Here is a 26,957-nt window from a genome sequence, read left to right as displayed (position 1 = left end):
CTCAAAGTGACCCGAACCTCTCCAATGTGTCTCACACACACCCATAATGTCTAGGTTTTTCCTTTCTATTATGCTGAGATTGCGGGGGTTTTGCATCAGTCTTTTAATGTTCCATGTCCCAAAGCTGGTTTAAGCCTTTAGAGATATTCTACCAGTAGCCAATTTTCCACAAGATGGCTGGTGAGTCACATCTATGCATCCGGCAACCAATTTCACACCTTATGCTTCACCAGCAGTAATTCTGTATTGTTGTATTATTGGTTACTTTTCTACTCTTCAAGACGGATTGTCTTTTCATATCCCATTTTTAATAAATAATGGTTTCATCTTTTGTCATCTTGGGCTTTTACACCTACCTACCGATGTCAATTATATATACCTAAATGTCCTAAAGCCTGAAAATAGTAAAAATCTGGGTCCCCGAAACCAATCTTTATGGAAGTGTAGAAATCAAAAGAAATTTTTTATCAATAGTACCACCGGATTACTTCTTATTTATTTGTGTAAGTATTTAGGTAGATACAGCGGCATGTTTCTTTGACGCAAATGACGCAACCGATTTGTCAGAAAATTTGAAAGAGGGCCTCCCAAGACTTCCCTATGAATGGTGATTTGTAAGAGAGAAGACTATTTCAATTAAACCATGTTTGTACAATTTATACAAAATTAAAATGACAAATTCATTATGGATGCACAGATTTATTAAGAAACTTAAAAAAATGTTATTTTTTAATCGTAGGGGACCGCAAAATCAGTCAGTGCGTCGAGCCTCTGTGTCACTAAGCGCACCACTGGATAGATAAACATTTTGGTGTTAGTTATTTCTAGGTAGTCTCATTTTTATCAGTCGAAAGATGTAGGTAAGTACCTAGTTATCAAAAAAATATTATTGCAAATTCGAATTTTTTAAACAATGACTTATTTTTATATATTTATGTATTCTTCAAAGATGATGAATCGCATTTTTGGTTTTCTTGTAAAATAAAACAGAAACTATTACATAATTTGAAACACCTTAGAAAAATAACTACCAACCTATTAGAAAAATGTTTTCCTATACTTATAATAGGAATGTTTCTGAGATGTTCCAAATTATGTCCCTATGTTCAATAACAGATTAATAATAATAATATTATATTCCATTCTTATTAGAAATATTTTTTTTCCTTTTATTAAAATATGTAAATATAAGTTCGGGTCTATCACTATTTTTTTAATAGAAATATTGAAATATCAGAATGACAATAATATTATCATTTTTGCCGAAGCCGAAATGAACTCTATAGAATTCAAATATCCCTCGGAAAGAATAAATTATAAACGTAATTTTCCGTGCTCTGATTGGTGTAAGTGGAAATATGCGTCATCGCATTCCTCGCCGGTGATTGGCCAAATGTGTAGTCATACATCTAAAAATAGAACGTGAGATCACCCTCCGTTCGGTGTTGGCGGCACAAAAACAAAATGTACGATCTCTCCGTACAAAATTCATAGCCAACAGATGTCGTTTATGTCATTTTAACATTTAGTTGGGAAGTTTTTTCTGAGAAGGGCATCCCCCATCGTTTTATTCGTCATCGGCGATGAGTCATACCAGTTGTTTGTAGGAAAAGTGGACAGTTCGCAGAAAAACAAAATCTTCTCCTACGAAAAGTGTATTATTGGCAAATTGTACAAATTGTCTATAGTTTTCTACAAACAACTTGTTTCGGGTACACCCGTTACGAAATTTGACATCGCGAAAACTTTGTAACAGATTTGTTTGTGTTTTGTGCCGTTTTTTGAAGCTGTCAAAATGAGATACGATGCAAATGATAGTCAATCGAATGATTCTGACATGTCAAGCGACAGTCAGTCATCCCAGATGTCTTCTGGGACTGATTTCCTGGGATCCATATCGAATACGAGAATATCGCCAACCACGGTAAGTCAAAATGCAGAACATAAAACCTCCATTGATTTTGATTGACATAGGTACTGTTTTAATACCATGATAATCGTCTGTTGTCTTTTATGATTGTATACGAAAACATTACAATCTAGTTTAACATGAGTTCCAATCCATCATGTAACGAAATATATCAATGTATTGTTAATATATTTCGATATTATTTCATCTGACAGTTCATTTAAATTGTAGGTTATGTCAAAATTGTTTTCCAAGTCATCTGTTCATAGTTTTGCATGTTATTTGATTATTTCATAATGACAAAACTGTTTTAAATTAATACTTTATCTATATGACACTGTTATTCGCAGATTAATGACATTATTTAGATATTGTAATTTGTTTTATAATTTTCTTTCCATGAATCAAATAATGTCGTTCAACCTTTTGTATGAATTTGTTAAAATGACATGATAAATACATTGCATATAATAAGGTTTTAACCAATTTAATTAATTATTTACTACTTGTATACTTTATTGAACACCATTATTATACTGGTAAGCAGTGGCGAAGGCTACTAAAACTAAATGAACCAAAATACAAATAATTACAAGATAAAAAGAACTTTTTATATAAGTACCTACAACGTTTTTAAATTTTCTGTTGAATTATTATGCTCAATATGCTCAAACTTGTACTTGATATGAAGTAAATAAAAAACAAACAAATAAACAAATACTTATAGAAATACTGAATACTGAAATTTCATTTTGATTTCAATAGTAACGCACCTATATATTAATAATTTAGGTGCTAGGACCACCCCTTTCCTTTAGCAACCAATAATAGTGGATTGGATTACGAATTTCTTCCGAAATAACTTTTCATACAAAACAGAATTAACTGAAAATGAATTCAATTCTACTTAAATATGGCTAAAAGTATTAAAAGAATGCATTGGCATCGTGTTCTGATAGGTATATTCTAAAAGTTTCAAATGTCTAGCTAGTCGGGAAGTTAGTTAAAAATCGGTTGCAAGATTTGTACCGGGCAAACAACCACGGACCTTTCTATAATCTAAGCACCGGACAAATAAGAATACGAGATAATAAAAACGTTGTAAAATGCCATGTAGGTAGGTACCTACATTACGTTTTAAGTTTTTAACGGAAGCCAGGAGGGAACCATTGATAATAATATGTTGTTTTATTTCCCTGAAGTGCTAAAATGGTGACCATTACAGAGTACTTACTTATTAAAATCTTGTTATTATGTTCGTAGCAACGTACCTATCTAATTTCAATATTTTGACTTGATTTATACGTACCTATACCCATTCAATCAGTGAAGTCCCTAACGACCCTAACCAAAGCACAGCCTGACTTAAAAAGCCACCCCCTTTCATTTTTAATCTCAAATAATTATTGTAGTAACAGAATTCTTGAAATAATTACACAGGGACCTACTTACTTACATGACGACGTAATCTACTGAGGATTATTATAGAATTTCTATGAAAACAGCGGTGGTTTAAAAAAAAATACATGGAGGTCTGTGGTACTGACACGTTTGGAAGCCCTCTTTATGTTTTTTTTTATTTGACTAATATACCGGTAATTTAAAAAAAAAAAGCGATCGCATCCTCTGCTTCATGAAAAACTGCCACTGCTTTCAAAAGTTGTAATGATCGCATTCGTTCCTTCATAGGTATTTTGTTTGTTTTTATAATTTGTCGCTCTAATGAACGCATGGCCTGCCTAATCCCACATGACGTCACTGCATTCAATCTTTAAAAAATGGGTTGCTGCTGTGGAAATACCCACCATTATTAATTTTATTGAGCCCAGATCTTGCCATAGTAAAAATACTAAAATAGTGTATAATTTTAGGAGCAATGCCCCATTACCCACGTAGAATTATTATTTACAATCACAAAGAACCATACGCTGACTTTGAAGTCACTATTTAACATCGTCACATATTAATATTATGCATTTAGATTCTTTTAATCCTCAGCTCCTATAGTATAGTTAATACACTAATAATGAAATTAAGCAAGCAATCTAGGTACGTATTATATTATTATAGTATACAGCCCGATAGCAGCCTTGTGTATTGAATAGATGTGCTGGGCACATAATAACAAGTTAAAACGATATTTGTGATTTGAATTATTACAATTTATAATTGTATATTACTTATCTTATAATATATTTAAACCATCACTACTTCCACAGTGCTGACTGATAAGAATATTATAATATGTAATTATTATTTAAAAAATTAACGTATGCATATTATGTATCTAGGCAGTGGCGGTTCCTCCATTGGGGTACATGACAACGTGAATCGCCAACCAAAAATGCAATATCCAAATATTCTTATAATGACACGTACCTAATAAAAATGTATAGATGTACTATCATAAATCGTCAGGTGTTCGAATTTAGAACTAAGCTCATCACAATATAAAAAGTTTTGAGTGATATGTTAAATATTAACATGTGGCGCCCTCACTCAGCGGACAACTTATACTGGTGGATCTATACTAATTCAATTGAATAACTAAACCCAACTCTTCGCGGAATCTTTTCTAAAAACTTTAAAGTTTACAATGGCAATAGTATAAACATACTACCAGCGTGAAGTTGCGACCAGGTCGGACGGTACGATGGGCCCAGCAGCTTGCTGAACGACTTTGAGCAGCGCTTGTCTTTTCGTACACATTTTAGGACGTTCCCAGAGGATGTGGTTTGTATCCTGTATTTCTTCGCCACATGGACATGTTGAACGGGTAACGAAACCAATCTCAAAGCGTCTGTCAGATCACTACATCTGTCAAGAATGATCTGGAGTTAAAGCGGTTATCTCCAAACGTACATTACATATTAATATAATATCCAGCCCATAGGTTTTTTAAAGAAAATAATGTGTACCCCCGCTTTCAATTATTACGTTCCGCCACTGTACCTAAGTATATAACTATAGGTAGTTATTAGTAAATTGTATTCAGAGCTGTCTTATCAGTGAGTTGTACAAAATACTCAATCCCATTTTAGAAACACGTATAATATAAAAATGTTACGTTATTAAATTATATAGACGAGATTTAAGTTTCTACTTCTTACGTAATATTTTAATATTTTCTGTTAAAATATGTGGCAACGGCGGACTAAAGAATTTAGAATAAAATATCTGAAACCAATCCGAATAAATGGTGTCATTTTATGTTCAAGAGGGTATTGTAGATATAATGGTGTCGGATTCTTTTGGAAGTATGGGCGACTCATTTAGGTGTTGGTATTAGAGATGGGAAAACTGGTCGATTTTGAAGATTAAGTATACTTACTACCAGTATAAAAAAATACTTAGTATAGAAACTTGTTCCAAAATACTTACTAGTATTTGGAATACTATATAGAGCATTTGACGTGCGTATGCGACAAAAGTTTCATACTCAACTGAAACTAAAACCAACTCCATAGTACTCGTATTTGAAATACGTATCGGCTCAGGGAACTCAGACTGTGTATCGGCTTCAATAGAATCGCTAAAAATACGCTGAGCTCCGCTTGTCGAATAGTCTCGTTTATTATAAAATTTTGAACACATTTTAAATTTATAAGTTGTTTTTCTGTTAGGTTAAAATAAAATATATTTTTTTTAAATTTTAAACATGTTTTGAGCAGTCATATAACAAGCCTAAGCCTGTGCGTCATATCACCACTGTGCTGCGACACAAAATTTATGACCTATTATTCATACATTCGAACGCAATAGACTAATAAATTAAAATATACCTATATTCAATTATTGCTACCTCGCTCGCGCGCATTTAATGTCAATATTGTTAAAAGTCTACCAGCTGGCGAGCGACTCGCGATGATATTATCATCACAAGTTTTTTGGAATAAGTTTATTGGGCCACGCATACTGAGTATGGGTATTTTCATCCGAAACTTGAGTACACAAACTGGTGACAGTATTTCCAACTCACCTCTAGTCGGTATCATTACTTTGGTTTATAGATACTAACACGGTTACAACGTGATTACGTCGTAGCCGCAATGCCAGAAGAATCTGTCTTCCTCTTATAGTCTACACGTCATAGCGGTGCAATGAACCAAATTTGATTGACACAGAGCAGAGTTAAGGTCCAAGGTACATACTATTTTATCCGTAAATAATTATCATTTTATAAAAAAAAACTGTTATCAAACATTCGTATTTAATACATTTAAAATGTTTTTTTGGTACGTGTGCAAGTGTGCTGATAAATAGGTGAGTGTGGCTATATTTTGGGGGAATTTTTTCACGGTTTTTTCTGAAGGAATGCTCTTAATTCATTTTTATCTTAATTGTTGTTGACAATAATTTTAAATGATTTGTTTTTATACTGAAAACAAAAAAACGTACTTAATACAATATTTTTTTAAATTAATACCTGCTTGAAATGCAGATGTGGTTCTTTTATCTTGCTTTTGATGCAGTCAGAACTATCAATGTATGGTAAATTATTTTAATACTGCGCTATCTATTTGAAAGAAGAAAATATAGAATAATGGCATGTGTTTATTTTCTGCAATAAAAAAATGTCACTGTCATAATATAACGAGCGAACGCACGTACCATCTTTTGGCGTTCTTTCGATATAATTGTCACCCACCAAATGCTATAGTCACCGCGTTGAGATTAGACGAGTGTCTGTGATCCTAGCTGTTGGATATTGAGATACATGACAACATGACACAGGGCATTCTGTCCACGTTCTACCATTTTGTATCGATTATAATACACACCCTTACTTTCGTAAAATCATAAACATTCATTACGAAGATGAAAGTCACACAATGACAGTAAAATCAGTTTATAATTTATATGCTTTCGTCTGTAATATCACCGAGTCTAAAACTTCGGATTCTGTGTCGGATTTTGCGATTTTGGCCATAGATTATTGTCACACGCCATCGAATATATGGGCCAAAGCACACTGCGAGTGGCCGCGCGATGCGCGTGAGGCGTAAAAAGCAAGTGCCGTTTAGGCCCTCTGCGCCGTGAACGCATTGCACGGTTTCCTGCAGTGTGCTCAGCCACTAAACTCACACTGAATTCAGACACATCAAAATAAGACAAAATACTCATCTTATAACCGATACAATACGGTATATCAATAATTGACTATATGAGTGGTAGAGTTGCCACTTCATAACTTTGCACTCCGGCTCTATGATGAAAATAGTGTTAATATATTCTAAAAATATTTTTTTACATAACACGTTTATGTATTTTCTTATTACTACATATTATATTAATGCAAGTGAATATCATTTGATCTAATTATATGCGAGGTAATCACGCAAAAAGGCGTGTCAGTGTTGTAAAATGTGAAAAAAAAGCGTATAGATACTTCACCTATATAAACTATGCATCGTGGCGCTGCTCGAAAATTGTTTGAACACTATAATTTCTAAAAAATGCTTTTGATCTTGATTGTGGACGGAAAGAAAATTTTGAGCGGAAAACTGCCAACTTAGATCAAGGCATCGACGTCCGTGCAGTGAAAGATTTTTTACACATAAGGGCGTCGTGAAAGTTTTAAAACCACTGGAATATATGACATACGTAATTATTTAGTTTGTGCTCTCAACATAGTCCCGATGCGGATGATGACAGGTTGGTCAACGACCTATGAGTACCTATTTCAAAAATTGCTTTAGAATTTCAGATGATATGATTTTATTGGTTCTCGGAAAATTGGCTGCAAATTATATAGGTATAATGTGTATTATATTATTCAAAACGTGTTTAAGAAACAACTCCACTGATGGAACTCATTTTTAATTGGATGCAAACATACATTATATTATTAAATATGATGTAAACAAGAATTATCCAAATTTAAAAAAAAAATAATAACATACTAATAATAGGCACACGTTAATTATTGTAGTGAAAAAAATATTATATTTATTGTTTTGTAATTGATATGGTTGCACTGACGGTGGGTGACCTATTTGATATAGCGGTCATCTATGTAGCCGTGGGTAGTGGGCTCGATCCCGGCTGGGGTATAAAACTATGTTGTTTTTCAACGTGTATTATTGATCCAATCTCTTCTTTTGGTGCCATATCCGTTGTCGGGCGTCGGCGACGAGTTCGGCCATTTTCTTCTATGTAGAAGTTAGTTCTAAGTATGGATGAAGTGCTGAGTTCAAATCAATATCTGAGGTTCATGAGCCAGGATGTTCTTCTTCTACCAGGATTAAACTAAGATGTCAACAGTTTCTAACGAATCGACCGCATCGTCTGCTCCATGGAAAACCGCCACTGCTCTCAAAAGTTGTCATATTCGTTCCTTTATTTGCCGCTCTAATCAACGCATTACCTGCCTACCCCCGCTGGACGTCACTGAATCTAACCATTCTCATTTTGAGTCCCAGGTGTATGTCGTGGCTACATAATATTTTTCTCAGTCGTGTAAAATCATCCCTGGCCATCTCAACGTTCTCAATTGGCATTTTAGTTCATAGTCCAAGTTATCACACAGAATGTAACCGAAGTATACAATAGAATGTGCTTTCTACAAGGGCACTCAATGCAAGAATGTCCCCTATATGTCCCATATGCTCACAAAATGGTGATTTACTTTTAAGTTTACTTATTGCCGTGTTATCAACTTTCATCAATATCACAGTGAGTAGGTAGTTTTTTGGAATAAGCTGGAATCAGAGAACTCAGAAATAATGGGAATTGAAATACTTAACGGGTGTGGAGTAACAGGCAACTGATCTCGAGTGTGGAAGAATATGGGATAAACTTACAACACGTGTCAAGAATAAGCTTGTCCTTCGTTTTGACAACTGCTCTCGGCTTATTCACTGACGCTCAATTAATATTGGTGTATTTGAAGGTTGCAACCAGGGAACTCATTTTCAACTTTTCTGTGGTTGCAACACACACTATTGCACGTCTATAATATGTGGTTCATTTTCTTAGGACACTCACACATTCAAAGCCCTGCGTCAAAATGTAGTGCATTGGGGTATATAGCCCATGGCCCCCAAGGGGGGGGGGGGACTGACGCGGCCCTAGCCTGGGGTCCGGGGCTCAGGAGGGGCCTGGCGAGGCGAGTCGACCAGATAAGTGATATAAACACACATCACAAATTTGTTTCCCTCAATATTATTATTATTTAAAATTATGTGGTTGTACGATACAATTTTTAATTGTGTATCAATACTCGACAACTCCATAATTCAAATGGATGTATAAAAATATACAAAAAAACACTATATATATCTACACATTAATTTTATCGCGTACACCATTAAATGGTACTAAATTTTGGAGAACGCTACTGTAGAGTGTCACACTGCCTTTATCCTTAGCAATCGGTAGGGGAGCCCGCCAAAGATACTAGCCTGGGGGCCCGCTTCAGGACGGGGGGGGGGGGGCGTGGCCATGATGTAGCCTATCGGAATTATATTTATTAATCTGTTGTAAAATTGTCAAGGTGTGCATTTCATCGTTCATAAACAGGATCATAAAACTATCAATTATTAATGAGTAGGTAGGTACGAAAATATTCACCTGGTATTGCCAATCCATTAATAATAATATGCAATTTTGATTATTACTAATCTATTTCAAGATACCTTTTATTATATAAATATACAATTCCACGTAATCTTGTCAAATAGGTATAGGTATATGTGATTATTCAATGAAATAGTTTGGGAAAACCCCAGACTGTTTGTAACGATACGACCTCCGAGTAGCTTTCTCTGGCCTGTTTTGACTGTGTCCGCCTGCAGTAGAGCGGCTACAGCTCCGGCTCATAATATTATGTCAGATGCAGAAATTGCTGTTACTAAGAAATAATAAAGTACATGGCATGCTGGATTGTTAGCGATAGGTACGGTACATTCTAAAATTAGTGGCCGCGGAGAAAATAAAATGCTTTATGTACTTAGCGTAATATGCCGAATTTTCAATGAGTCAGATGCGGCGTCGATTTTCTTTGACGCAGGTGACGCAATCGATTCGCCAGTGGATTTAAAAGAGGCCTCGAAACAGTCCAGACATGTCATACAATTATTAAATTATACCAGAATCTTAGAAGTTGACTATAAAAAATATTACCCAGAGTATTGTAAAATCCCTCCAAATAACATAAAAATGGCCCATAACAGATAAGTACCGTGATGGCCGCGCGGCTTAAGCGTCGGCCTATAGCGTCGTGGGTCCCAGGTTCGAATCCTGGGTCTGGCAAGTACACACATTATTGTTATTCACTTTTTGTTTGAGTCAGGGAATGTACCTAATAGACACACATTATTGTTATTCACTTTTTGTTTGAGTCAGGGAATGTACCTAATAGGTTGAGCAAGTGGCTGACATCCATTTCTCGTTAGAACAAAATCTGTTAATACAAACCTCCACTCTGTGGAGGTCCATATTATGATCTTATTAGGATTGGACATATTCAAAAGAAAAAAAATGACAGATACGTGCATAAAGTAAACCAATAATATTATTCTGTATCATTCATCTTCGATAATAATTGGATGCGGAAGAGATACAATTAGTCATTTTTACTGGGTAGATACCTCTGTTGGTAGTTGGAATTAATGATTTTTCCTTTATTGTTTATCGTGAAGGGTATCAAAATGGCCTCTGGTTAGGTGGTTGATAGCACCACGATGGCTATTTCTTCTTCTCTGGCACTATAGTTCAGGGTGGACAGGGTGGCAGTCTCCTCGTCTCCATTCGATCGCTCCCAGTCTATAAACCGCCGAAGGTGACGTCATCTTGCCGCACTATGTTTTCCTTCTGGACGATTAAATGCGTGGCGCGTAATCGGCGCTAGTTCGTCCATATTTTTCACGATTCTGAAAGTCAACATCTCTGGTTCTTGATAAAATGATATATCTCACAGATAGCACGTACATACGCATTGAACAAGGGGATTTTGGTCTTCTATTTCTATTTGAAACGAGCGATTGTTTGTAACGCGGTTGTACTAATGTACAAAACTCGTCTGCAACGTGTCGATGTAACGTCATCGTTATTCACAAAACACGTTGCCAAATGGAGCTGATTGATCTGACTGCGAATTGATGGAATGCGACATTTAGTTTGAAAAAAACATCTAGTGCTGCTAGCAACAAATCGCATGCGTCTCGGGCCGAAGCCGCCAAAACTCTTACGCGTACCTACGAATTGGTCATTCCTATACCGGCTCACCGGTCGCCGCATCCCAATACATCCACATTTCGAGAGGTTACGCGCGACTCGCTGTGCGTGATTTTCATATGCAACATTGGAGCGACGTTCATAAAAGATTTGATTTGAGGCTGTGCGACAGACGGGCGATAGTAGATGTGAGAGCCGGCTTAAAGCTCAAAAATAGAGTCAAACAATCGAGTTCGTGAGCGGTCACGTCAACTCGTCAGATGCTTCACGTGACTGGGTCATAACATGTCCCTTGTGTTACCGGAGAGTGCGACACTCCATATCCTTATGGCAGAGCCTCAAGGATTCCATCGCTGTGGCCGACCCTCACACGACGGGAGGCGCGAGACGTGGCGATAGATTTTGTGCATGCCATGAGCTCCAATGCTGTGGCGTAACATGATGAAATAGTCTGAAAAATAATTAATACTATCACGTGATATCATTGATTTTAATTGAAGAATAGTTAATTTAGCATAGTTGAATGGTTTTTTTTTGTTGATGTATCCGTTTGTAGGCAGATGAAGTTATCATCTTATATTATTGAAAGCACAATTTTAATGTTGTCGCCTTAGATTATAGGTTGTCGCTGATCTATGCCAAGGCGAGGATTAGGCGAATGGTGCACAGTAAATCCCCGTAAAATACAGTTCAACTTATACTCTGCCTCCAGTTGAGGATTCATATAAATACATACGGTATTATATAAATAATATACATACGTTCTAATTATGTTGTCATTTGCATGGAACGGACTGTACGTTTATTTTTACACTGTTTATCAACAAAATATCGTAATATTGCGTTAATTTATGTAAAATGGAACAGGTTTAGTTTGGTTTAGTCAATTTGTGGTCTAGCTTTGATTGTATTGATCGTTTCGAAGAAAAACGGTTTCCAAATCCAAAACTAATGGTTATTTACGAAATCAATTTATTAGTGTGTTTGACCAGTTACCTTATATTTAATTTACTAAGGTGAAAGAATAATTTTGTTTTGAATATGTACAATAACTTTAGTTTTTCGAATCAGTCATTAATATTCTAGTTAATAAATATTATTTATTTATTCTTTCAACAAAACAAATGCGTGTGCCCCTGCTCTCTCCTTATGTGCCTATGCAATGTGTCGGTTTTCCAATTCGGTAAGTACCCCAAGCATACTGTAGTGAGTTGTAGCCAATAATCATCGATATCTCCATCTAGTCAGCGATTTATTTCGATTTGAAGACGAGAAGCAGTGGACTGTATTAGTGGATGGTGTGTAATTTGACCATACGAAGAAGAGGTGGAGGAAATTATGGAAAATGTGCTCACTCTGATATTAAAGATGAACTTAATGCTCCGACGACGATCACGATGTGCACTAGAATTTGAACTGTTTACCCAACATAGATCTTTAGATGGAAAGGTAGCAGACGACGCCGCATTTAGTGGCTTAAGAACCTCCGTGCTTGTTACGAGTGCAGCTCCACCGAATTGCTCAGGATAGCAGATGATAAAGATAAGATCGCCCAGATGATGGTCGACATCCGTTAGGGGATGGCACGATAAGAAGATTTTATGGAACGGCAGGATCAACTTCATATAAACACCTTTTATTTTTAAACTGGCTTTATTAGAAGGTAATATAATATAATTATATGTTAGACAAGTCTGATTTGATACAGTGATTGAATACAGTCGATGCGTTAAAACTAAATTGAAAAGCTATTTTGATTCTATATAAAACAAACATTAATATTATGCATGGTATTCTCAGACATTTAGTTTGATTAGAAGAGTGGATACCTATAAAACAATAACTGCTTGAGAGCAGTTCTAAACAATGAGCGATAAGGATGCATTGCATTCCAGACGTTTAGATTGATAAGAACTATGGTGCGATAAAGCAAATCTGTATCAAATACATTTTCAGCCATTCATTATGCATGCTTATTAATACTTGATAAGAATACAAATATAGGATCAAAGCTGCGGGGCTATAACAAAGAAGATGTTTAGTATTAAAGGTCTCACTTCATTTTAGTTAGTTTAACACTTAGTAGCTCAAATTATTGTTGCTACATGCCCCACACGATCCATAGAAGTAGAGTTAATGTCCAGGTTTCCGATTGTGCTTGTTTTGCGATATTGCGAGACCAGTTAATAAACCGAAGTAGCATTATTATGTTCGCTTATTTTTACTTGATTTTCTTGTTAGATACAAAAAAAACAAAACAATTAATAATGCTACTGAGTAAAAAAAACAATGGAGATGTTTCCGTTATATCATGTACCTACTAAATGGTCCAGATTCCAGAACAACAACCAACAGCTGAATGCGAATATACGATGATATAACTCTATGTATTTCGAGACATAACATGACCTGTCATGGGAAAAACCTGCGGTATGTGTAGGCGTTTAAAAACATATCGAATAAATTATTAAAGACTGGCTTATGCCAAAATATATAAAAAAATCTGGATCCAGAGAAGACAGGACCCACATAGCATAAATTCCTGATACTATAATCATATCTAAAATGGCGAGTCAAAAACATTAATTACATCTAAAATTCTTAACTAAAATATAAACATCCGCAAATCGCATGCGGTCGATAAAATTATTATTACGCAATTTGGCTTCCTTCCGACGTCGTTCTCGGAAGTTCGTTTTTTTTTTGTTGCCAGTTCCGAAAACAATTTCTAGATTCTGCCGCAGTTGTTGTCGCTGGATTTTTTTTTCTCGGAATAGTAAATTACACGGGCCGAATTTTCGGTGGCGCTATTTTTCCGATTCCGGCTAGCTCCGCTGCCCGCGAGTGGCTTTTGGTGTTGCCGGTTTCTGGAACAAGTGGCACGCGAATTTAAAAAGAAACAATCGAATACCTACGTGCTGCGTTCTTCTCGAATAATTTCCCATGAAGCCTAGTTTCGGACCATTTGCTATTTCTTTTTAGTTTCTTGGTATTCAGTTTAGGCAGCTTAGATTATTCTGGAAGATGACGATCTTATCTGTTATCTTGTAAATACATTGCTGCTTGTAATATTATACTTACAATAAATCGTTGTCATTTTGGTTTATTTATACAAGATAACGAAGTGCAAAATCATAGATTTAATGCACGCGTCGAAGAGCATAATATTTATAGCATACATTCAGGGGCGGGTTTAGGGACTTGGGTGCTCGAGGTACTGCCATAATCTCTTGAGAATTTCCTTTGCAATGAGACTGAAACGCCGAAGAAATAAGGATGAAATACATGCGGTGAAAAGTAGCATAACAACCCAAATATCTATTACGATGACTTTAATTTTGACTTGTGAAGAAGTTGATGTAGGTTTTAATTTGTGACATTTATTATGTTGACTAATGAAGTCAAAGCAAATTGCAGGAAGGTTTTATACATAAACCGTTATTATTTAAATAATTTAAAGTAATTAATTGGATTAATTTACCAAGACCACATCAAGCTAAAAAGGTCTTATATGTGTTGCAAATACAATACAGTTGTTTATTTTATACAATGAACCATCATTAGTGCCCAGTGGTGAGTTGGGGACTTGGAGGACAGAGGCACTGTTTTTGCAGGCACAATTTTGAGACCCCACGATAACAATAAAATAAAAACCACCAATTCCAACTCAATTTGTGAGAAATTAAATATATTTTTCTATGATAATGGTATAATTTAATATTATTTATTGGACTGGTTTGAATTGTTTCGAGGCCCACTTGTACATCTTCTGGCGAATCGATTGCGTCAATTTATGCTATCTCACCATAATTGAATTCCATTATTTGAAACGTTTAAATGGTGTAATATTTCATATTCAAATAGTTATAACAACTTCAAGAAAAGATTTTTTGCGAATTACGATTTTTTTTATTCAACACTGAAGATTATTAATTAATACACGACATTATTTAAGAAAGCATTCTTCATTGAACATTCATGGCTTGGAACATCCCCCAAAAAATGTCTATTAGACAAAATTTCTGAAAAAATATATTTTTGACGTCATTTATACTGATCCCACGTCGATTGCATAATGCTATTATACATGTAATGTCCCAAAAGTGGCATAGATCCAACACCCTTTTTGTGACACTGTTCAGGGTCTGGTTTACCAGGTTCACTATATTAATTATTTTGGCTGTGTATCAATAATTTTGATTATGTCCGTCAGTGTTTACGTATGGTTTGATTGAATTTAAAAAAACCAACCAAGACCACCTACAATCTATATTCTTAGTTTAATGAAAACAAGTAAGTAGGACTGAACTGTGCACTATTCAAATGTGTCGATTCTTCACAGCCCACCACCACCCCTCGCCACTGGCATATACATACGTGATTATTAATTTGCGGGTATCAGGAATTCTCCATGTTGGTTTACTAATTTATAAGGCCACTAATTTATTACATATTAGGGGACGAGGCTTCCTAACTCCACCCTAGTTTGGTTGATGTCAATCGTTTGTTATATAACAGATAATTGTGTAATATTATGCATATTTATTAACCATTGTCATTCTGCCACTTGAATCAAGTTACAAAAGGTTTATCATATTGCATTTTTTGTTGTATCTTGACATAATTTGTAATATGTTTTTTGGAAGAAATAGCTGCCAATTCCTGGCTGCCCACGTACAGCATGGAGCCGGCAAAGTTGATCAATCGTTCTAGCCTAGCCCGACGTAGGAAGGGGGGTATCGCACTATCGCGGGGGCCCCCGCTCGCTGCGAAACTTCCACGGCGGCGCCCTCCGCGTCTGGCCCCCCAAACTCCGGACCGACCTCAGCAAAACTTATTCAAAACCCCCCACGCCTCCCCTCTCGCGTGGCCCCTCTGGGCGACCTTGCCGTGAGTAAAACTCGGCTGATTTTCGGATTCGCGGCCAGTTGATAAAAGCATTCGCACCAACGCGTTCGAAGCCACTATCGCGAGTTGTTCAACTTCCTATCACGGAAACATCTGCATTTACTCCGCTAGTGACTCATCTTTTGATAACGCAATGATTCAGAATCACAACTCTGACAATATACAATAATAATTGAATCGATCTTTGATTCTTTTATCTTAGTGTGTTTATCAATAGCATCTGTCAAATCAGTGTGTTAGTTTTGTAAACAAAGTTCGTGGACTCAGTTTGACATTTGACAATAATTATAATCTATTTTTTTGTGACAAAGTGACTTGATTGCTTATTTAGTGTGCGTTTTTTGTCGCACTATTAGTGTGACATTGGGGTAGTTCCACAGGACTTGATTAACATTGTGGAATTGATGTCGCAGTTAGTACCTTTTACCCAGTTCTCGGTGGATCTGGAGGATAATCTTATGTTTGCCACCATGTTCGACTGGAAGGCAGAAGACAAGAAACTGGTGAGTAAATTGAATCGATCATTAATCAAAATGATTTTCATGATAATCAGCTATTTATAATACTATGTCACACATATTATAATACGTATTCCTGCTACGAAGGCACTAACTATATTTTTACCTAGAGTATAATAATATAATTATCATTCTGTGGCCTTTGATCAATGTATCATAAGTGGAAATTGATAATTTAAAAACGTATAGTTTTATACTTTATGTTTATGGAATATAAACTTTGCAGTATCTATTATCGGTTTACAGTTAAAAATATGTAGTTTTTTTAAATGATCGTCAATTGATTATGATATAATGATGGCCAATTAACTATATGCTAACCTAAAATACATCATGGGTAATCAATAATCATGAATGAATTGGAAAAATCTATTATTGGCAGCAAGTGTTGTAGTTTAATATCCCCATTGATCAGAGTGAGAGATGTAGTAGGTACCTACTGTACTGAAAAAATGTAGTAGCAAATAACTAGGTACCTAGAGGTACGTCATTTTTTTTCATAGTCCCGTAGCTACTTCATTTATTGATTTTAGATTACTAATTGCGATTGCACAATAATTTCAGTGATTGTGATTACTTACACACAACATAACACCGGTTCTATTCTTATATTTTATAATTCTTATCTGTGACAGCACTTTTGATTAATTGTCTTATAATCGTTTTATTAGATTTTTATTTTTCTCGTTGGGAGTAAAATGAGGTTTGTTTGCGTACTGTATCCTATCTCTTATTCAAATATTTTCAATCGCGGTGGTGTCGCCGATGAATCCGGTTTTTATAATGAGTATTTTTGTATTTCAAATTTTTCAGTGCGTTCTCGAAAACGCATGAGAGGGACTTTGAATATGGATGGCGATCGAGGCGGTTTAATTCAAGATCGTGATACAGATTGAACGTGTAATTTGTAATGCCTGCCATTGGTGTATTGAACGGACGAAGAATGTGGAAAATATAAATATATTAGTCTGCCGGAGACTAGACACTTCTTTCGTGAACAGAAAAGTCCTTAAAAATCGAACTCAACCAGTCAATTTTCAAGTCTGTTCGTTCGTATACAATGTAGGTATATTATGCATCGTTATTGTCATATTCTACTAACGTGAGTGCAACCGCTGCACCCCCAGATTTTCTTTAACCTATTCTGAAAATTGTGTCCACCATATTGAGATTTTTTATATTGGATAGTATCTATTATCATGTATCAAGATCAAGCAAAGGTATGATATTGGTATGTCGCGTTTTTAATTGTCAAAAAAATCAGTGGCGTACGGTCCATAGATGCTATGTTGTTGGTGCGGCGTACGTCTTAATTATTTCAAACTATTCATAACAATATGATAGTCGGTATATACATATCCACTTTTTAAATATACCATTACTGTAAGTAAGACAGCAACGTGAACGGATATCTTAGTTAGGAGCCAATGACAGTAACACTAAATTCATCTGTTTTAAAAATCGGCCACCGAGTATTCAGTAGAAATAATATATTTCAAAATTGGGATATCCAGCGTGACAAAAACGTTAGGTACATTAAAAATACGCCTTATGATTTTAATACATAAGTATATGATTTAGAAGAGCATGCCTGATCTCTAAAGACACCGCAAGTCCGCAAGCCATTGCTACTAACATAATTACTTATGTTGGTTTTCTTTATATAACTTATATAATATAACTATCGGTACATCTGGGAAAATGGTGTACACCTATTTCTGTTAACCCCTGGTTAATATAACCTCCACTCTATGTATTATTTATTTGTATGTATATTTACAGGGCTAATAATTAAAATCGATACAAGCATAATGGACTTCATGTTATGGTAACTCCTTTTGTAACACTAATGCCAACTAATGCGTATTGGATTACAGTCCGATATAGTTGGGAATACACAATGCGTATCTCGACCCCAAAATACAATTCGTGACTCGCAGTCACTGCGCTGTCGTCTGTTTTTATTTTTACCATTTTAAATTTTGCAATACCGGTTATTCGCTGCATAACTGTTGTTGCCTATGGCTATTCTGTCAATCATTGATCAATAATTATCTTATTAAGATGTAAATCACATTTTCCGCCCCGAGGTGGAACTGCGCATCATTATATTTTGGATTTTACTGCGTGGTTTTTTGTGTTTGTTAAAATAGTGAAAATGGTTTTTGAATCAAGGGATAAGATAATATATGCATAATATGTATGTACATATATGAAAATTAAGTATAGGTACGTACCTATTATAATGGTATATTTCATTTTCTATCGAATCAAAAGAAATGTCACAGGTATGTACCTACCAACACACACTCCTGACTACACAATATGGAACATTAGGAAAGCCACGAAGGGAAATTACCCCATGGCCCCCACAAGGGGGTGTCTGAAAAGGCTCTAGCCTGGGGGGCAGGTGTGGCGGATTGACCAGATAAGTGAGATTTACACATACTTATCGAAAATTTACTCTAATAGTGAGAAAAAAGCCGCCTATTTGACAGCGCTATTTTACTTCTAGAGTATAAACATTTTAAAATATGCTCGACAATTCCATAATTCCAAAGATACAATACACACTAAAATTGCACTAAATTCCCTTAATCTTATCTCGAATACTATTTAGGAAACTCTACTGTAGAGCGTCACACTGCTTTTAACCTTAGCGATAGGTAGGGGGGGGGGGGCGCCAAAGACCCGCTTCAGGATGTTGGGGTAATTGAAATTACACAACCGAAGACCAGCACGTTCGCTGATCGGTCGAGCGAATTGGCGTAAAATACAATATTATATTCAATCCACGATACACACAATCGACGGATAAATGAGATTTTTTTTTAATATTTGCATGTAGTACAGCACAGCAGAAATTAGTACGGCGGCACAAAAATATTGATTGTACCGTCACCAGGACCGAACGCCCCCCTGTAAGAAGCTAGTGTCTTACACATTGGACCACGGGGGTCGCCGATTCATAAGATTCCTATCATCGTGATAGAGATAGAAGATTGACAACGATGAATAAAGCAACTTCCAGTAGACAACAGACATACTGTATAATAGTATACAACAGACATACTAGTATACAACAGACAATAGTATGTGAAATATTATTATGTCTTGTTTATATTAATTCAGACCAACGAACTAAATTGAAAGTTTTGTGCAATGTTTATCATTCATTATCAATGTTTTCGACTTTGTTTCCGACATGACGATTATTTATCAAATTATGAAACATGTAGGTGTTTTTTTTTATCAACACTTTCCCCGTAAAAAGCGCAAAGATCGCTTGTGTGGAATAATAATAATAAAATGTATGTAGTTTTTATATTTCAAATTTAATAATGCCTAGGTACTTAAATTGTTATCATTTAATTATGAATAATTCTTTAATCTGAGGATTTAAGACTATTCTTTTTAATTCCTTTAAAATCCATCCATATGCGTGACTCTAAAGTTGTGATTTTATTGAGATGCACGTCGCGTACTGTCACGCTATCACGGCGACGAATTTAGTCTATGGTTTCGTCATTTTGCAGAATATTTTGAACGTTCACTGTTTTCTGTAAATTCTACGATGGAGAGTGCCAATTCTGATGTATTAGTATTTTGAATTATTATTCATTATTCATAATTTTAACAGTTTCTACGTGTGCGTTCGTTAAAATTACTTGCGATATTACATCCATAGATAATATTTTGAATTTATCCCAACCTGCAGACTATAGATAATAGACAACATTCTTATAGAAAATACATGGTACCAACCGCTAAAAACAAAAAACATGCTATTTTGTAGTAAATGATAAAAATGTAGAAAATGATAAAAAAAGTTCATTGAGTAATGCAGGTGTCTATCCAGTGCGGTACAACGTGAGGTGACCTCACTGTTGTTCTGGTGATTTCATAAGATTTTGTTGTTCATTTAATTTAAAGGTTCAAAATGTGCTACGGGATGGGAGTATCAGTCTGATAACATTTTAAACACCAAGAAAAACGACATTGCACACTTGATTCCCGTAGTGGCAGCTTACTGTGACGTCACGTGATAGTACGCGACGTGCAGCATAATATAATCACAACTTAATTGTTTTACAACCACGCTTATAGGTATAGCTAGATATGTATAATAATATTATATTGTAAGCTTTAAAAATCCTGTCTATTTTCCACTTCAGGCGGTGCCAATGTCTCATTTTAATATTGATTGTACGTCAATTCATCTATTTATAGCGAAGCGGAATTTAAAGAATTATTCATCATAATAATATATTTCTTAACTGTCCCATTACCGGTTGTACCTAATACAAAATACGTTTCTCCATCCTTGTACCTATTCAGCTAACTACTAAGTGAAAGAATTGCAATAAAATGTGCAAGGTTAGAGACAGGAGTTAATAAAATACGATTGTTTTCTATCTATCTATCTATTCGTGTTTAAGTTTGCTGACAATGGTCTTACATTTCGTGTTGCCTGTTATTAATAACCAGTTCAAAATTGCCTATTGTGTCAAATAGTGACACCTATATTTTCATATAACGACATTTTGTGTTTATTAACGACCAGTGTTGTCGGTGATATATATTATTTCTCTACCGATGTTGAGCAGAAGGTAGCGCATTGCGTGTCCGGTAATTTATACGAAGGAATATCAGTCGAAACCATCAGACCGTTTCACAAATGACAGAAAAGCATTGATGGCATTTTCATCGATCAGCACTTTGTCAAGGCGGTAATTTCTTTGTGGTACATTCGTTTTTTCTCCACATGCTTGATAATATGAGAAATTAATTTAAAAAAAACTTAACGCGATGTACATTGATCCTTCTGTCGTCTCATACGTAAGGGCTTCTCGACACCAAACACGCCCGTCATCAAAAAACTGGAAAGAAAAATGAGGACCAGGAAGTCTAAACTGCGGTGGTTGGACTGCATTGAAGGAGATACCTACACCATCCCTGGTGCTACGGTACGGCAGTGGAAGGAGCCTGTGTCAGACAGATGGGGGTGGAGGCGTTTCTTGGAATTGGCCATCGGGTAGTAAATATTTAATGATCCTACTCATGGTGGGTTATTCAAATCGAAAAAGTTGCATCGTTCCCTTCCTCTAGATATGACGTTTTGTCATGGTTCGCCGATTACCACACGGTGTCACAAATTAATCGGACAAAAACAAAAACGTCCACGTGTCATTGACATAAAAATAAATACACCTGGATATCGTTAAAAAGATCAAAGGTTAGCATTGGAGACTGACACTTTGGTGTTCGATTGATTTGCTAAACAACGTATTGTATTTTTTATCGGACAATGGGGTCAAAAATCAATATTATTTATTTTTTCTCACTGTTCACGTTGATGAATAAAATTACGTGTTTTGGGAACAATTCAATTTATATGTATTCAGTTTTTATATTGTAATAAGCTAATAATAAGTACCTATTTGAACTGAGTATGTTCTAACAGAAAAATTTCAGGTTTCTATTGATTTAATAATTATTAATTACACATAGGTCGTGTTGTTTTTTTTATATGGATAAGTAATACATAAATTCATATTCGTCAGTTGTATTGGCTTAAATGAAATTTAACATGGCAAATAATAATTAGGATTCTCGTATTTGGCTTTGGCAGTTTACAATAATTATTACCATGGCGATTTCTTTTTGCACATATGAATTGAATTCACAGAAAACAATTGAATAGAAACTTTGTAATGAATATTGATAGATTTTTTCCATTAGCTATATTATGTAGGTGATAAAACGTCAAACTAAATTTTATACCGATAAATTCAATTACCTATCACAATTTGAAAACATTCCATTGTGTGTTTATACCATATACGTTTTCAGTATAATCAGCAGATTGTGAGATTTGACTTATGTATTGAAAGCTTTTTATTATAAATACTATTCCATTTGTACAATACTTATAAAAGGCAGGTAAGTATTCGAAGTGTGGCTTATATCTATTGCACACGTGCGCCTACTGATGTGGGCGGTTAAGTTGTCTTGTGTCTATTGCCATGTTTTCGCGACCTATTCATGTTTTCTCCATTCTGTCTTCGGTTCAAACCACGCAGGAACTCTCAAAAAAGGCTTGCTAGTCGTGTACATTGTATACCATGATTGTATATTATAGTGAATATACCTATGTCCTAATTAGTACGTACTATAATATATACAACATATTTTTTTTTGTAAATTGTGTAGATACTTATATTAATGAATACTATTGCATTATTCGCTTGTTCCTGCCCTTTTCTGGAATGAAACCTTTCATTTCTATTACATATTTGATTCACCAAATTATCTAAATAGCCCGTGTCTTCTGTCCTTTGTAAAATCTGTATGGTTGCTTCTCGGGGAGAAAACAAAATTTTCGATAATCTCGTAAGTATATTTTTTTACCATTAGTAAGTAGGGCACTCTGTTTCTAATACTTTCTAGCTAGGGTTATACATTTCTTTGAGGGCACATATTTCCTACAGCAACACGGTTTTTATATTCTCTACGTCTCCAATAATGAAGACGTGAAAGTTTAATTTACGCATTTATTATTAATTTACCGTCCAAAATTCATTATCCCGTATGGCAACAGGATGTAGGCGACAACATGGAGATCCTCAATCAATGCCAGCAGTCAGCACGTTTTCATCAGTTTGGTGGAAGGCAGTCAGTCCCTGGGAAGGCATACACGACACAGGTCTGAACAATATGATCGGCGTTCTGAATCTCTCCACGCATATACCATATCGTGCTGTACCTTGATACCTACAAGCTTCCTACAAGCAAATTTAATCAAGAATTAAACAAGTAAATAGTTGACCGCACCGGCGTTATCTGTTTATTTATCTTTTCTGATTCACCGCATTTCCAGGGTTCTTCTCCAAGGCTTCATTATCTGAAGATGTGGTTGCCAAAGCCTTACCAAGAAAGATATGTGGGTAGTATTAATTATAGTAATAGTAAACTAACGAATATTTTATAAGTCTGCCAATGTCATGGTTCCGTTATTATTTCAGCATGTCAGAGGAGAATTATAATATCCTACTTAAATTGGTCCACTGGTTTCTTCGTGCCTTCTACAGTTCTTTTAACTCGTCCTTTGACCCCCAGCCAGACATATTATGTTGATCACTTCGTTAATGAATTTAAAAATAATTTTATTTATACTGTCTTCCATGTCTATATATTCTATCTAAATGCATTGCGTCATATTTTTTTCTCGTTAGCTATATTTGTGTTACACATATCTTTTGCAGTATTCACCTGTTTAAACAAATTGAAAACACGAAATCCATGCAAAAAAACGCACACACACAAAAAGATAATGTTCCTATGTACATACTGCCTACAATCTGCATTCTTGATTATCCTTTGTCAGCTCTGCACAAAAAAGTTGTAGATAATGCAGATTGGTTAATAATAAGTAATTCGAGACTAATTGTTATGTTTTATAAAATCGCAAACATTACAACATTTTTAACACAAATGTTATACCTATCCACTCGGTCAGTTTTATAAATTATTAAGTAAAATGTAGTAAGTATATAAATCATGAAACTTGGAATATAAAGGCATGCATTACTGGAGTGCTGGAAAATAGCGATGTACCTAGAGTCTGTATTCTATAAGCTGGCGTACACGTCACACGGTAAGCATTCTGCCATCGCGTTCGACTGTTGCAAGTTTTCAATGGGAGGGAACGAGAGGGAATGCAGTGCTGAATGTAATGCGGGGGAAAACCGCACGCCAGTTTATAGAAGACAGACTCTAGTACGTTGATGCCACAGAACAAAGAATTATGATAGCAAAGTGAGAGCCAGTCGCCATGGACCAAGGCTTTGAAGCCGAATTCGGTGTATTATTTTATGAATAAATCGCAAGAAACACAAAGCGCACCGAGTGTCTTCAAATGCCATCAATATTGAATGCGCGTTTCGCATACGCGACAAACTTTAAATCATTACGAATAATTATGATGCATTCGTAATTTATTGAAAATAACATAGATATTCTGTAAGATGTGATTTAAAACTATCCCGTATTTCTCCATATTAGAGATTTGAATTTTATAACAATCTCACCCCGAGGCCAGAATATGAGGGATACACTATTCCATATAAATTACCGAACTGCGCATTATTTTTGTGTTCCCTGGTTTGATTTTTCAATCACACCGATTGAAATCGATGCTCGGTTTAGCTTCTGATCTGATTTCATTCAATTACCACGATGCAAGAACACGTCTGCGCCGGCCGCTGTGAAAAACCCCAGCATGTCGAATCGCCTCGGCGTGGGACTGTCTTGGAACGCATTTCTTCTGTAACAAAGCTGTAATTGAAGTCAAGTGACCACTATTAATTGCTCCCTCTGGTCTGGTCGGGGGGTCAATTAGCCGGATGCACCACTTGAACCATTATTATTGACGGCTGCTTCGTTATCAAAAGATCCCGTGCGCGGGGGCGGTGTCTAGGTAATCAACGAATCATATTGAATTCGCTGCCGTGGAACTTTCTTTGACCCATTCAGGGAACACAGAAATAATCTGTTCTGAGGATCAATTATTATGAATTTTATTATATGGAACCAAATTATATGTTTTTGTTATCGTTGGACATTAATTGTCTTTCGATTATTTTTAAACGTAATCGACTTTTCTGAGAGTACCTACCTTATCCCTTCCAAACAATGATGGGGTCGTACATTATTAATGGTATTCACATGTGATACTCTCGTCAATGGTCATTAGCAGAGAGGTTAAACTTACCTACACTAGAGTTTTAGTATTGTTAAGTTGGTAATTATTATACAAAAATCAATATTACCTTTGTTATCAGAATAAATAACGAAAAATGGAAGCGTTCTGTAGACGCACTTGCTTGCGTTGGTTACCTACTAACTGTGGTATTGCTAATTTACCTGATTGTTCATCATCAACTTATTCTTTTAACACTCTCGTTTTTAAATCAGTGGAGACCCGGCAGATAGTATTTCGCCGTATCACAGTTCACCGTGAGCTGTCTTATCGGAAGGAGGTGGCCTTATAGCGCTGAGATGAAAAAATGATTCGTGGAGCATCGCAGACAGTTAGAACATTCATTTGATTATTGATAAAAATACGACTTGATACTTACGAGCACCTACCAGAATTTTATATACTTACAATTTTTTTTACCCACCTGTTTTTCTTGCCTTTGTGTATTCTGGTGGTTTTACTTTTTTCTATGATATTTTATTAAGACATGAATTTGATCGCAATACTGCAAGGCCATCTATTTCTGATACGAAAGCTCACGGAGAACTGTGATACGACCAATTGCGTGCGTATAAATTTCCGGAAACACGACTCCACGTGCTAGGTGGTTAAGGTATTTTACCCTACCTATTCCTCTGGTATCTATCTACCAACGTTGAGTTGGCGTAGACGTCAGAATGTCAAGAAGGTTTTGCTTTTTATTGTTCAAGTCGAATTACCGTTGTTGATTTGGATACAACGTAAATACGCGCATTCTTATGAAATCGATAGGTATAATAATAATATGTTCTAATCTGTGTTTTAGCGCCGAAACCATAGTCCAATAGCGCACATTTCGAAGTAATTTGCAAGAAGCGTGCGGCCCGTCGATGACGCACATTGTTTTCATAGGAAGATCCGATAGAAAGTCTGCCACTACGCTAATGAAAAAAAACTACATTATTTATTATGCGCGCGCAGCCGACCGTTTATTATTTACGCGCGCGGCTGCGAGAAAATTCCAAGAATCCGATGACGTCAGTTATGACGTCATCGCCGTGCTAGTAAAAATGGCGTCATTCGATAAGTGCTTCGAACAAATGCCGCTAGTCGCCGCCGCTGTTCCCAATAATTATTCAATTTATTTAGTCATATTTTTCTCTTTTTTTATGAGACAAACAAATTGTATAAAATGCTTCAGTTATATTGAATAAATTATATTCTTGTTTATAAACGTGGTTCTTTCAAATATAAATACCTAATAATAGCTTCCATTAAATTGCGTTCGATTGGCTGCCTGATTCCCGCGCAGCAGTGTTGCACGAGGAAAATTGCATATAAAAATATTACTGTTCCAGAATGCATTCTTTTTTGCAGTGCTTGCATATTTTCCGGCGCAGTTTATCCTCGTTTGCATTCTATGCGAATTCCTCGATTTACTACGGCGAACGTATCACAGGTTTTTAGCTGGGTACCTACTTATAATATTAATTTACTACCTATATAGGTAATTGAATTTATTTTAGTCTTTCAATTCATTTTTTTAGCATTGGCAATTAATTAATTTTGTCATTGCCATAAATGTTTTTGTAGGTTTATCTAGTTTCAAAAATAATGATATTGTGCTGTGTTACTAGTATGCTTTTTTTTATTAATTCCTGGAACCATCCAGTTGTATATTTACTAATGAAGTTTATATTGGCCT

The 26,957-nt window shown here is 35.5% G+C and overlaps 1 protein-coding gene across 2 annotated transcripts in view; it reads left to right on the top strand.

Annotated features, from left to right (window-relative positions):
* Nucleotides 1–1,453: 1,453 nt before the first annotated feature.
* The window catches only part of kay (transcription factor kayak), a 63,600-nt gene continuing 38,096 nt past the window's right edge, over nucleotides 1,454–26,957 (top strand). Inside the window, exon 1 of one of the 2 annotated variants that reach the window (XM_085948383.1) lies at nucleotides 1,454–1,924. In XM_085948383.1, coding sequence (XP_085804509.1) covers nucleotides 1,796–1,924 — 129 coding nt within the window. In that variant the 5' untranslated portion in view covers nucleotides 1,454–1,795. Of the gene's footprint in view, nucleotides 1,925–16,046; nucleotides 16,498–26,957 lie in introns of those variants that run through there. The other variant, XM_085948384.1, reaches the window with a different exon arrangement.

Source organism: Rhyacophila brunnea, unplaced genomic scaffold (genome assembly GCF_057557595.1).
Source record: "Rhyacophila brunnea isolate RB1 unplaced genomic scaffold, BYU_Rbru_1.0 scaffold_20, whole genome shotgun sequence".
In the NCBI taxonomy this organism is placed as follows: Eukaryota; Metazoa; Arthropoda; class Insecta; order Trichoptera; family Rhyacophilidae; genus Rhyacophila; species Rhyacophila brunnea.
This window is presented reverse-complemented; position numbering and strand designations above follow the sequence as displayed.